At 37.0% G+C, this 14,652-nt stretch overlaps 1 protein-coding gene across 1 annotated transcript; it reads left to right on the top strand.

Moving 5' to 3' along the window:
• Window positions 1-10,184: 10,184 nt before the first annotated feature.
• Smp_015840 (putative zinc finger protein) lies at window positions 10,185-14,339 on the top strand (the record flags this gene model as incomplete). Its single annotated transcript, XM_018788977.1, has 5 exons — window positions 10,185-10,436; window positions 10,475-11,107; window positions 11,148-11,835; window positions 13,703-13,777; window positions 13,831-14,339. The coding sequence occupies 5 exons, from the start codon at window positions 10,185-10,187 to the stop codon at window positions 14,202-14,204; spliced, it is 2,022 nt and encodes a 673-aa protein (XP_018654466.1). The 3' UTR covers window positions 14,205-14,339.
• Between the last annotated feature and the right edge of the window lie 313 nt (window positions 14,340-14,652).

Below are 14,652 nucleotides of genomic sequence, written 5' to 3'. Positions count from 1 at the left end.
TTTGACTTGTGCTTAAATGCGAGCTCTCTGTTGATGATGGTAAAATAAGAAGGCAATGTGAAAGCTCAACAGTTTAGAGCACAAATCTCATTAATTATCTTCCTTATTTCTTAAAACTTGTATAACAGTGCTTGGTGACGATTGTGTTGTTTGATTTGTTTACTTAATTTTGATAGACTGCTGGTGCTGTTTTTGAAATCAATTTCGCATCCATGAAACTTGGTTGCTGTCAAGTCTAAATTTTTATACATGGTACTACTAAGAGGTGAGTATTTGGCAGATTTTTAGTGGTTTCGATTCCTAACAACACGATCTTTGGAGTGGAGTATATTGTTACTGAGAAGATTTACATTCAACACTTAACACTTAGAAAAGGTACAAAGTGGTGAACACAGGAACAACTGATAGGTATAGCATGGTTCGGCCATGCAGGTGTGGTCACTCTATGTAACCTAGTGCTTTCCGCACTGAATATATTGCTCCCTTCCCAACCGAAATGTATTCTTCAGAAGTGCCAGACATCATAGTACCGGTTGTCGCTACAGAACGAGTCAGTGTAGACTATGATTTGACTTCCGCGTAAGATCTTATAGATTGGGTAGTAACACAGTGAGAAATCTACAATTTCGGGATTGGTTCTATCATTATAGTAGCAAGGATAAATGTAGCAATACGGAAATAGTCTATCATTCTACGGATGTACGGTCTGAAAACAAAGAGACCTGAATGCGAAACAATGAGTTTATATGCATTTGAAAACGTACTGGAATGTCCTCCTTCAAGAATTTTGTAGAGGCGTAATTCTTTACGAACCTCCAGTATTTATGTATTTTCGGGTTCAGAAGCTATATGGTGAACTGAAAGGGTAGATTGAAAGCGTGAACATATCATTTCTAAATATTTAATGAAGAAATAAATCGAAATTCAGTTACGAGAGGTAGATGTTGCAACAACGCTTTACGAGAAATCAGGTACAGCAAGTCTCTACTGTAACAGTCACCTGACTCCCTTGGGTGGATTATTTACAATCCCCTTAGTTTACTCACCGGGCAAGTGTGAAAATCATCAAAGAACAGTCTAGAACTATGGTTTCAATCATATGATAATCTCAGGTCTTTGGTTTCTTAAATTTTATGTATAATTATAATTCTGCCTCAAAAAACTAATGAAGCAAAAAATTTTTAATGGACTATAAAGTAATGCGACTGAAGTTGATACAGGTAACTCATCTGTCATAATTAAAACCTGGTCACACTCTAATGTGATTTTAACTGGAATAGTGTTTTCGCCTTACTCAGTTAAGATGATGTCACATAACCCGATAATTTTTTAACCCAGCACTTCCTTTTTAGCAATCGGGATTCCCTGTTCCTTCATTACTGTCTAAAGTATAATCAGAGTCACTAGTTAGTTATATTTGTGTGAAAATATTAGTACAAGATAACACAGATAAACAAGATTAGGCTACTGAATGTGTCAACTGCACTCAACCAATTAATTTACCCGCGTTAATCATGAAAAGCCGCGATTAATCACTCAACGTTCAATATGGAGATCATTTTGAGGGTTAAATAGTAAATCGAAATAGGGTTCAGTGTTATTCCATTGACCCCATAACAACACTGGCTAAAGGAAAGGTGTCAGAGATTGTCACTACTTGGTATTTTAGCGTCACTTTGCATCAGAATTGATTGCTTCACACTTGAGTGGCCAAGGTTTCAATTTAAAAATGAAATCACTGTTCTGCTAACACTAGAACTTCGTTCTTTGTTTTAAATTCACTGCATATATGCAAATGTTGGCGAGGAGTGTAACGACCGTTTAGTATCAATATTGCAAAGTTATAAAGACAATGAGTCTCCATAGTATTTAATAGCAATACAAGGTCACCATCTGACACTAGTTTGCAGACACCTTGGTTGACTCTACGAGGTGAGATAGAATATTGAGTTTGTCAATAACACTATATGCCATCATTATATGTGAAACGTATATTTGAAATAATTTAAGCCGTTGGAATTTCGAATAGTTCCAACTTTTCGTTCAGCAAACTTATCTGGACTTCTTCAGGGGAGCAATCAAAATTAAAATCACCAAAGGAATATATAGCGTTTTAACAATCAAATCAGATCAAATCTATACTGTAGTAATCCAATCATATTTGGATGTTGATTTACGTAAATAGGATAACACGAGTCAGTTAAATGCGAATAGTATTGGAAATTTCATGATGTTAAAAATGATGACTGAACGAAATGTGTATGTGTAATACCGAGTTACCACTGATTGATATTCTTTGTTAATATGCATTTATATGAAGGAAAAATAAAAAGGAAAGTGCAAGCTGAAGGCTGAAAAATTGTTTCTGAAGCATTGATATGCATGTAAAATGAGAATCATAGAGTACATAATTGTATTGCTGAAAATAACTCACATTAATTTCAGTCAAAATAGCGATGCACGGGAAATGAGCAGGTTGAATAAAGAAAGGGTCCAATTACTTGCCAACGAAAGTTTGCCAAGTAGTCGCTAGTTAGATACCATCCTTTTGGTCCAGACTGTTCTTGTTCGTCCATATATACAGCGTTTTTGCTGTCAATCTTTCCTTATGAGTATTTAAATCTTTGTGAAGTATTTTTGTCCCTTCAGAACTAATCTTGTGACCTGTTTCCAAAGCATGTGATGCTACCGCAGACTTACTCTCAAGTTTCTTTAGGTCGATGGAGGATTTGGGAACATTTTTCAAATACTGTTTGTGTTCTTTCAACCTTAATACACTCTTATATCATGCTTGTCCAGAATCTCCTTGATTTCTTCCGATGTTTCACTAAGGTATGGAATGACCACGGTGGACTTCCAATCTTTCAGTATGCATTTAACTTTAATTTTTCTTTCATTTCAGTAATCTTCTTTAAAAACCCTTTCTGTTAGTTGTTATCCCTAAGTATAGACAAAACTCTATTCGGTTCAACTTGATGGCATTTCTCATTTGCGACGAGCTTAATACTTCTGTTAACTGAATTTTTACAACAGTGACTTTTGTACAGAGCGCATGAGCTGGACTATAATCTAAGTATCTCTCAGAATGTGTTAATTTTCTGAATACATTTATTTTCAAGTTATTATTATTATGTCTTTGTACAACCAAAGCAGAAACGTTAGTTTTTGGTCACTGGATTCTATTTCCTTCTTTATTTAATGCTCTCCGAAATTTTGTTAACATTTCCAACCAATTCTTCTGAGCCATCCGGCTTAATGATAATAAAAATGTCATCCTTATACGGTAACCAGACCGTTATTTTTTATGTAGGGTATTATAGGACTTTTATACCTCTGCTTGTGTGCATGGTTTTTGATGTTTTGACGTCTCGTTCTACTGAAAGATTTGCAAGGAGGAAAATATAAATGAAGCGGATGGTTAATATCTGATAAGATGACACCTGCCAGGATTTCGCTAGACTTTAGATGTCTATCCACAACCACATTAATAATGACTTCAAAAGATTTACCACACACCTTGCTAACTACCAACAGCCCTCTTCACAATACAGCAAAGCTTTTTCGCAGAAGCCGGTGGAAGAATAATGGAGTACAGTAAAGAATAATAGGTAATGTGCAGGCATTGACGAACTGTAAGAGTAAATCCTAAAAGCATGCAGCCTTTTTATGTGGTAAATCAGACGGAGAAATTTATTGGATAGCAGCAAAACACGAGAAGACCAAGAGAGATCAGAGGAAAAAGTAACACCAAGATAGTTGACCCTTGACACTGTGTTTATTGAAAATTCTCCAATGACAAAAGCATTATGGGATCCCAAAATGGTTTTTAGATGCTGTTCATGTCTCAGGCTAAAGTAAACAGCTTGAAATTTAGACGAATTTAGTATGAGACCATTACCAACAGACCACAATTCAGTACAAGACAACAACTCATTCATTTCTGTGGGGTGTAATGACGTGGAAATCGTCATACATATGGTGAGGTCATCCGCTTATTTCACAAAGGTTTTTTTGTGGAAGATAGCAGAGAAAAGAGAAAAGAAGAGATGAAAGAACAGCTGATTGTGGCACACCTTCATGAGACAGTAGAGACGTTGAACCTTATCTTCCAAACACAGTGTACTGTTCTCTTCTAGAGAGGTAGGAACATAACCAATTGGTTATCCAGCTGTCAGTGTTGATGCTGACTAACTTGTTAAGTAAAAGTTGTCTTGGGATAGAATCAACAGCAGAAGTATAGTCCAGAAAAGTGCATCTAACATACTTCTCACCCTTTTCCAAGCTGAATACCATATTGCGGTGCAGGACAGCAACGGCATCTAAGGTGCTTCTTTTGAATTTGTAAGTAAAGGTTACAACTCTTTAGATATAACATGAACCATAATGACGATCCTAGTTTAACGTTTAACGACTATAAGGTTTTACTGGTTTCAGTCTGAGTTGATTAAGCGTTGTCCTACTCTTCGTTCCTCTGATTAGTTCATATGGACTCTCTTGTAGATGTTTCCTGACTTCTCTCTCGTAGTCCGATTTGTTCATAATAACTGTCGTGTTTCATTTATCTGCTCTAGTAATGATGGTTATCTTATCATTTCTCAGTTGTTTTAATGCATATAATTCATTTTAGTTGTATTAGAACTGTGCGATTTTTGATGTAAGAACGTGGCCAGTATTTTATTCCTCAATTCATACGTTGTTTCACTAGGAACTACATTCAAAGTTGATTCTGTTGCTGGTATAATACTGAAAGGCGATATTTGTGGTGTATTTATATTGAAATTGAGACCCTTTTTAAGTAATGAAATTTCGTGGGAACTGAGAATTCTATTAGATAAATTAACGATCAGTGTGCTACTATCCGGTGTGTTTGATTTATCTCTAGTCTGTTGAACTTTGTTGTTTGATGAATGTCTCAACACTTTTTCGGACTTTCTTATCTGCTGTTGTTCTGACGATTGATTATAAAACAATTCTCCGTGTTTTAAAAATTAGTTTATATTTGATCTTGTTTCTTTCAGTGTGATAACTGACAAGATCACATCGATATTACTAAGCCTTGAACGTAGTGACACAAGATTCATAGTGGCTTTGTGAATACGTCCCCCAATAAATGTCCTGGCAGTTGTGGTCGTCACTAAAATTTCAATCACTGAGATTAGTTCAAATATTACTTACTTACGCTCGTTCTATCCAATTTTTGTTCATTCTTCTCATGTCTCTCTCCATTCCTCGGCGTAATGTGTTTTTTGGTCTTCCTCTCTTCCGTTGGCCTTCAGGATTCCATGTGAAGCAGTTGGGTGCTTTCCTCAATGTATGTTCTATCCACTTTCAGCGCTTCTTCCTCCGCTGAAATCTGGTTTGTTCTCTCCTACAGTAGGTTGTTACTGATAGTGTCTGGACAACGGATCCGAAGTATTTTGCGTAGACAACTGTTAATAAACATCTGTCTTCTGGATGATGGTTTTTGTAGTTCTCCAGGTTTCCGCCCAATACAGTGGAGCTGTCTTGACATTTGTATCGAAAATTCTGATTTTGGTTGACAGTTGTTTTGAGTTCCAGATGTTCTTCATTTGTAAATATGCAGCTCTTGCTTTGCCGATCCGCATCTGCACATCTGCATCGGACCCACTGTTTTCATCAATGATGCTGTCCAGATATGCAAAGGTTTTTATATCCTCAAAAGCTTCTTCGTCAAGTGTAATTAGATTGATGCATGCTGTATTGTATCGGAGAATTTTAATTTTCCTTTTGTGTATGTTGAGACCTACTGCTGTAGAAGTCTTCATGATCCAGTCGATCACATTTAATGACTTCTCTACTTTTACCAACTTATTCGTTCCAATCTTGACGAATATTCGTATAAACTAAGTATCATCTTCCAAATGTTTTCATGATTCTCAAACGAGAGTAACTATAAAAAGTTTTAGGAACGGAATGATGTAATCCCCTTACGTAACACTCTACAGAACCTCTCGCTTAAACGGTTGGATGTTGTATTGGGAAAAGAACAATTATTTTAATCTTCTTTTAGTCTTCTTTTTCAATAAGGTGGGTTATGAAGAGGAAAATGTAAGTACTTAAACAGTGTTGGACTTACACAAGATGTAAGGTTGCTTGGTTCATATACCAGTGTAAGTGACAAACAATTAGTCTATTCATGTCCTTGAATAAAGAACAATGTCCAGAAACCTTATGATGTGTTAAAGGCCGTGCATACAGATATGATGGGTTAAAAATACTGGGAAAGAAACTTACCAGTAGTACGTTAGGGATGCAATCTAGCTGCTTTTGGATGGTTTGTGTATGTAAGCAATTCCTGTCTCATAATTATTGTCATTTTTAAGATTCTCGTTCTCGTATGCTTCACAAGCTGCTCGCGGATAACTAGAGTTTTACTTTAAACCGGTCTGATTTGGAGTAAATTATTAGTCGATAAATGGGTTGTCCTAATATTGTAATAACTGTGAGCAGTAACTAAGGATATCAATAATATGAGACCACCTTCAATAATCAAATAAGTATCTTGATACAACAGAGCTAAATCGATATGCTTGTTCTCATGATGGTGCGATTTCTGGGATGACTAAGTATGTTAGCTCCTGATACTAACGCTACCTTTTTAACAGACATTTGAGGATGAAAACGCTTGATCGCGGTTATTCACTACTTTCTTGAGCAACCTTATGATAATCGAAAGTATTTGAATTGTAGTATAAACTAGTAATCCCAGGAATAACGCAATTTAATGAAGAAATATTAAATGAGCACAAACGAATGTATTGTATTTGGAAATCAAAATCACAACAGTCATCAATACAAAGAAATCATAGGTTCATTCAAACATCACAAACCTTCACGGAGCTATTATTCTGTCGTTTAGATAGCTAGCTTACAAATTCCGTGTTCTTCTACCATGCTTTAGGGTGAAACAAACACCTCAATTCAATTAGAACCGTTTTCCTTCTAACTTTCTTTCGGTAGCGTCGTCCGATCCTTTCATATGTGAATTATTAGTCGATCTGTAGCTTACGGTTTGTTCACAACACACAGATTTGCCGATCAAGTCACAATTTTATCTCATAGAATGAACCCGGATTTCGGGATTGGCCAGTTTCTTGAGAAGTCGAAGTTCACTCTTTGCTCGATGACTGAATTGCTGTCTAGAATGCATATGTTTTATAAAAAGCCAAAACACTCCAAATTATGCAAAAATTTGTTACTATAGCTTCTTTTTCAAACTAAGCTGGTTTTGTTTGAATGTACTAATAACATTAGAAAACCCACTTTGGACTTCCGCCATTTTGCTTGTTTGTTGAAGGTGGTTTTGTTGTTTTAATTACTATTTTAATGTGTTTAGTGATGGGTGGGAGGATCGATTGGTATATGGTTTATTCATGCTTGACGTATTGTCATACTAGTGTGAGTGTCATACAGCCTTGTGTGTTTCTGATGATATACTTTAGCACTTGCCATGATTCCTTGCTTGATTTAGCGATGTAAGTTATGTGTAACGTCAAGGCGTTATATACCATTCTCTTAATTATCCTGCTCTGTCTACTTAACTGTTCCGTTAGTAGAAAAAAAGCATCTTTTTAGATACTTAGCGTGTCTGATTACTCCCTATTCAAGTGTATATTAGCATAAAATGTAAAAATTTAGGACAGATCTTCGTAAAATCAAACGGATTAATATATATGATTTTATTTTAACCGTTGCTTTCTAACATTTACCTTGTGGAGTTTGTATTCTGCCCATTAGTTTGAGATATACACTGGTGACTTCCTGGTATTTCATTAAGTTCAGATTCCTCTTTTGTTTATATAACGCCTACAATTATGTTATGGCCTCCAGGCTCACCTCAATCTCTTGCGGTAGTTTTCTTCGAATGGAGAAACACGGTTGGAAATGACATACACTGGATGCAGAAAAAAATAGACATAGCTTCACACCGTGGATCGTTGGTTTGAGTTGATATCGACTGGTTAGCTTATGTAGACAGTACATCCTTTAGTGAAATATTTGCATCCCACATAGTTGGCTGAAACAACAAGCCATATCGCAAACTCAGCCAGGATGATGGGATATGGTTATTAGACACTAACAGTGAGTGTTGAGATGGTATGTCCTGGTAAATCCAGGTTTTCAATTGAAGTGTAATTTCGAATGCATGCTGTAGTAAAGTCTACCCTATCACTGCCGACTATGTCGAGACTTGGTAAACTGAAGTACGAGAACGGAATTTGCTTCTAAACTGACATCGAAAAAGTTGGGCCACTTTTCAGCCAATCAGTGGACAAATTTTGAGAAGTGGTTGGTTATTAATATCGAAACCATTTGTCAACAGGTAAATAATATTACTTACAACTTTTCTGAGCAAGATCAATGTACAGACGATCTCTGAATGATGCTTACGTGACGCTTACAATGGCCACCTACTATCTAGTGCTGAATGAGGGTGATAAATTGATGTAACGAATTAGGATTGGGGTTTTCAGTTGGATATTAGTGTTAGGCATTAGATCTTGTGTTTTCATCACGAATTGACATTAGCTATAATATCAGAGTGCTATTTGGCCATATGGATGAGTGAATTTCGCGCCAAAATCACAAACCTATCCTAAAACTGATTAGTTCGTCCACAAATTCTAGTCTCAACGTTTTCTGTTCACAAGATTTTATCATCTTATTGGGATGGTCATTATCTGACTGACTGATAGCATCCATTAACTTTCTTCACACTCCCTAACATTTCTGACCAACAAGTGGATCTAATTTGGTTTCGTTTTACAATGGTCTTCATCCTAGGGTTCTGTGAGGCTTGACTGAGGAACCTATATCTATTACATTCCCGCCATACGCTTAACTTGTTTGGTAGAAATCAGAGTATCTTTTAAAGGACTCATTGCTGACTTTCCAAGAACACCATTATCTTTATCAACAGCAATGTTCTTAGTCCGAAGGCGAAGTCGTACTGCTGACTGTACAGAGGTGTGACAGCCGTAAGGTGTTCCCTTTAGACAACCAGCATAACAGCGATGCTGCCTTCCTACAAGGAGGAGTGGGGTTAGAAAAGGTCGACCCTAAAAATGCACATTTCGCCTTATCCCACGGATTTCCGTCTCCGGCGGTAAGGTTTTTTGAAGAACGGAGCTAACCCAAAAACTACCCACAAAAAGGTCGTGTGTGACCGACCTCAAGCAGTTGTCCCTTGGGCACTGCGGTCACACTCTCGGGTCGACCACTTCTAACCCAATTTCCTCTTCAGGTACCTCTAGAAGAACCCTTCCACGGTGTGGGCAACTGGGAAGTGATAACTGCCCTCATACCTCTAACAGCACGCAAGACTGAGTCTTTCAAGAGTTTTTCTTGTTGAAAGCGAGTTGATTGTTTTCTGAATCAGTCGACTTAATGAAGTGGCAGAATCCACAGAACCAATGAGTTCGACTTACGATACTGTTTACAGCCAGCAAGTGCTACGTCATCTCACTTGATAATAACATCTATAATAGTTGTCATCATGTATCCCATCTTCAGCTGAGGAGGATCAAGTATCGACAACCACAGCCTCCAAGACATGAAATCGTTAAAGTACAATATGTGCGGGGTGATGACTCACTAGTCAAGGCTTTATACTTTCAGCCTTCCAGGTTCAAACATTACCCTATCTGAGTCGGCAACCGAGTAGTTTCAGTAGCCTTCGCACTTGCAGCGTGGCTTACACCCATGTATCTGATGAATAAGTTGATAAATTATTTCACATTCTAAAATAACTTCGTGCTAGATCGGAAAAGTCGTGACGAATATTTTAATGCTGTCTTAAAAATATAAAACCTTGATGACAAACTTAGCATCGTTTTATAATTTTGATTTTTCGAGCTCATTTCTTTTTGGGGGAATTTTATCATTTAATTTTTCAGTGAGGTTCATATAACTTTGACACCGTCGCTATTGTACTTATTAAGCGTGCACCTGACGAATTTTCCGTGATAAATGATGTAAGCATGTTAACCATTAGCACACAATATTAATACTCTTCGTTGTTGCATGGCTAGTTATATGGTTTGATATCAAAAAGTTTGTTTTAGATGTGACACGCTCGTTGGACGTTTCCTAAACATAAGGAGATGTAAATGTGCTTCATTAGTTTTCCTCTCTTTTGAACAGGATATTGTAAACACCAAACTATGTCAGATCAAATGGTTGATCCTAATGAGCCATCAGCGTACATTGCAAATGCTGATGGTACATACACAGCCATACCGTTCAGTCAGACTGAAGATGGACAAGTAGTATTGCAACTAAATGAGATGGGCTTGTCCAATGAAGGTGAAGAAATGGTTCTAATTGCTGCTGATGACACAGCGACATTGGAAAGTCTGATTGCTTCGGGTGCTGTTACAGCTATTGCTGCTGAAAATGGCACGGAGTATCTACAGGTAACTTTCCAATACTTTCAATCCATAACACCTTTTAGTTCACAGATCCTGGTATGGAAGGAGCTCAGGTCATCGAGTTACCAGCAGATCAAATGCAACTTTGGGATCCGAATTCCAAAGCATACTATGATGCATCAGGTATAGGACCTGGCTTCGTTGCTTTAGCAGGGCAATCCAGTGGTGTCACTTACCGTTGTCCATCTTGTCCAGCGATGTATGCTAATGCCAACGCTTTTACCAAACATATGCGCGAAAAACATTTCGTTAAAGTTTACACATGTCGTCAGTGTGAAGAGTTTTTCGAAACTCTCAGTCAGTTATTTCTGCACGCTCGACGCAGTCATGTTGATCCTAAAAAACCAAAACGAAATCCTGCCAATTTCAAATTTCATTGTGACCAGTGCAACTATATGACGAATAATGGTGGGACAATGGAACATCATAAGCGAGCACATACAGGAGAAAAACCTTTTGTTTGTGATGTTTGCAATAAACGTTTTGCTCAGAAAGCAAACATGAAAACTCATCGGAATCGACATATTCACCGGGATAAAATATTCCGTTGTGATACATGTAATAAAGCTTTTTCATCTTATGACATTTACCTTGCTCATCTTCGAACAAGAGAACATGAACTTCGAGAACATTTCGCTATGATGGCATCTTCACAGGTAAGCTAGATAGTATGCATAATAATATAATTTAAACTAGTTGGCTTTAGAATGTTTGGGTTGCGCAGTTACCTTCGATAGCATATATAACCTGAATAAGCATACAAGAAGCTGTCGTATTGTACGTACTCTACAAACTAAATTCCGATGTTTGCCATGTAATGCTTATGTCAGTGATGTGGCATCATTAAAAGCTCACGTAAAAGCCCATGAAGGCAGTCAAATCATATCGTGCCCTGTATGCGGTGAGCGCGGATTCCCAGGTTTCAATCAACTAAATCATCATATTACAAGGGCTCATGCTTTAAAAGTTAATCGTCGTCACGTTTGTCGTTATTGTGAATCCACTTTTGAGATTAAGAAAGACTTAGATATGCACATTCGAAGTATGCACGCTGAAGAACGAAACGCTCGTCAATCGAGGGGAGCTGTTGGTCGCCTGAAATGTCGATATAACCATTGTGAATTCACAACAAATTCGATAATGTTGTTAGATCGACATCATGATCAGCATCGACGTCAGGAAGAAGATGGGGAAGATGTTGGAATTGAACTGCCTCCTGCTCGTTACTCATACACAAAACGGAAAAAACTCAAGTTGTCCAAACGAAATCGACTTGTTGATGGATACGAAGATGATGAGGATGCAGAGACTGGTGATGGTGAGGGAGATGATGACATGGCTGATGATGAAGATGATGTTTATGAAGATGTCGGTGTAGATGGCAGTAAGTTCATTTTTCACATGATCAATTTCTTATCCCTTAATTATTTTATATACATTGCATTATTGATGTGTTTCCCCAATGACTTTAAAGTTGTGTTCAAATACGTCTGATATTGTTTAATATTATCTGTCCGCTAGTAGCGGTACAAGTGATATAACTATCTCTCAAAGGACAAGTATATTGCGTAGCAATCCATCATGTTTTCAAGAATTCAAAACATAATATCTAAGAGTAAATGTATGTATATTACTACTTGTCTTTGAAGCTTATCCTTCTAAGGGTGGGACTAATGGTTACACTTAAAGTTCAGGATAAAAGTGATAAATCGGTAAGTAAAGTTGTAAGCCTTAATCGACTTAGTTATGTGTTACAAATTTCTTATTTCACTGGAGTGGTAGTTGGGCTTTTAAGTCACTCAAATCTCAGCTAGTGGGTGTTAGGTCCAAACACCATTTACATACTTCGATTTTGAAAGCTAGGTAGTATCACAGGTTTTGAGTTTACGTATAATCTAAAGCTAACCTGAACTTGGTTTCTGGGGTACACAGAAAATATCAATCATCACGTGATTTGACCCTTCTTGCTTATTAATGCAGAAGTATGTTAGAAAATGTCAAACGTGGCTAGACGAATATATGGTATCAATCATTGGTTGTTAGCATGGGCCGCTCAGAAGGATGCACATATCCTGACTACCCTCTATCAAACAACCAAAACAGTATTTGGGGACTAAAATTATTTATTTGAACATATCAATATTGGTACAAGGGGGCACCAGATATATATGCACCACACAAAAAATTGTCATTTCATTTTAATTGTGAGGGCTGTAATACTGCCCGGGCGCTCAGACTGAAGCAGATGGTTTTCTTAGGGAGCCACTCCCCGAGCCTTTGACATAAAAGTCTGACCCACAAGGCAGTGGAGAAACGTCAGGAGATGCAGTCCTATGGTAGCCGGTTACCAGTAATTGGCTCATACGCCATTTGTTCCCTCAGGGTACTAGGGCCCATGTGCACCATTGGTTTGGAATCAGGGTTTTCTAACCCCCCTAGGTGGACTCACTGTGTCCACCAGCCCGGTTAAAGCGACGGGCGTTCGCTTTTCGTCCTCTCAATCTCGTAAACAACACCCTGGTGGCACGAAAAGGCAGTGAGTAGGACTCCCCTGGCAGAGGCTGTATACGCGTGGCCGTGTAAGAGCATTCCGAGAGGGCGGGCCCTCCTCACTCTTGACCGTACCAGGGCATTGGGGGCATGAGGACTAAATAAAGTCGGTCGAAATTTGTGATACTTCCTCTTGAGTCAGTGTCCGTCTTTTATTCACTTGCTTATTTTGCTTTTTCCAATTAGTTCTGTATTATCAACACTATCGTTATTGTTAATCTTACTTTTCTTTCTGTTAATATCCTGTGGGATTTTTCAAATGAAATGTAAACTTTAACAGATATATGGTTTTGCACTAGGTCGTAGTTTTGTCTGTCCATGTGCTTTATATATTGACTTCTACCGGTATTCCTTTACAATCCAGGAATATTACAGTATAAAAATGCTGTTCAAATGTAAGTTCATAAGGCTAACTCTACAGCTTACATTATCTGTGTATCCAAAATGTTATTTTCATGAAACCTATGTTAGTTTAGTTTCACTCCGGTAACATGAATAACCCTCAAAGAATGTACATCAAAACCGAGTAGATAAACTTATACTTGTTAAATAATTTACATTAAATCCCGTTAGGTTTTTATTTATCATCCAGCAATACGAATTTTAACAGCATATATTACTGAATCTTCATGTACAATATTCATTATAGTGTACCTTGCATAGTATGCATTTATTCAGTTGTCGTGTGATCTTCTTTTTAGACGTTACTAGACGTACTATCACTCTTATAAAATCCAATACTCGTAAAGTACAGAGCAATGAAGAATACACTTCAGGTATGTGTTGATATTTCAAGTCTTTTGATTCGGTTCATTAATAAAAATTCCAGGTAGTACAGGTGGTGTTGGTGTTTTAAAGGAAAGCAATACAACTAATCGTCGTATGTCTAGAGCACGTCGTCTTCCGGCTTGGTATAAAGATTACGATACTGATTTTGTTATGCATGAAGAAGGTGTAATGGACAGGGAAGAAGTACAAGCTCAACTCCCACCAGGTATCGAATTAGAAGATCCATCTGCTGTAGATAAAGAAGATGTTCCTACAGAGGAGTGGAATATTGTCGTCTATGATGATGATGATGATGATGACGAAGATGAAGATGAAGGTAGTCCTATAGATTACGAAGATGAAGATAGTAATGTTATAAACGATGGTGGTACTTGTGATACTACTGGATTATTAAATGTACATGCTTTTACATAATTAAGAAAATCCCCTAGCATACAATGTATATGTACAGGTTTGAATTAAGTTCATTATCCGTCAGAATACGTGTACAGCTCTTTTAATCATATAATACTTAAATATATGTATAATAAAAACTTTTATAATTTGACACTTCCTAGTTTTTTTAAAATATCTTTTCTGTTATTATTGTTATTATTTCAGAGTATTTATTTACTTCATGTTTATATATTTTCCTGTTACGGTTTCTTTACTATGATGGTTCTCATTGTATTTGGCATAGATTTTTTTTTTTGCATAGAATAAGTAAAATCTTAGATGTTTATCCTCCCTTCATCATTCTCATTAATTTATGTAATATTTATGTATAGTGTGTGTTTTGTACTCGATGAATAAATTGGCAGCATTTATTCAATAGATCTTTGAAAGTTATTATTGGATGATAAATATTACGAATTATTTAACA

This window comes from Schistosoma mansoni, chromosome W (assembly GCF_000237925.1).
Source record: "Schistosoma mansoni strain Puerto Rico chromosome W, complete genome".
In the NCBI taxonomy this organism is placed as follows: domain Eukaryota; kingdom Metazoa; phylum Platyhelminthes; class Trematoda; order Strigeidida; family Schistosomatidae; genus Schistosoma; species Schistosoma mansoni.
The sequence above is the reverse complement of the archived record's forward strand: the minus strand, read 5'-3'. Positions and strand labels throughout refer to the sequence as shown.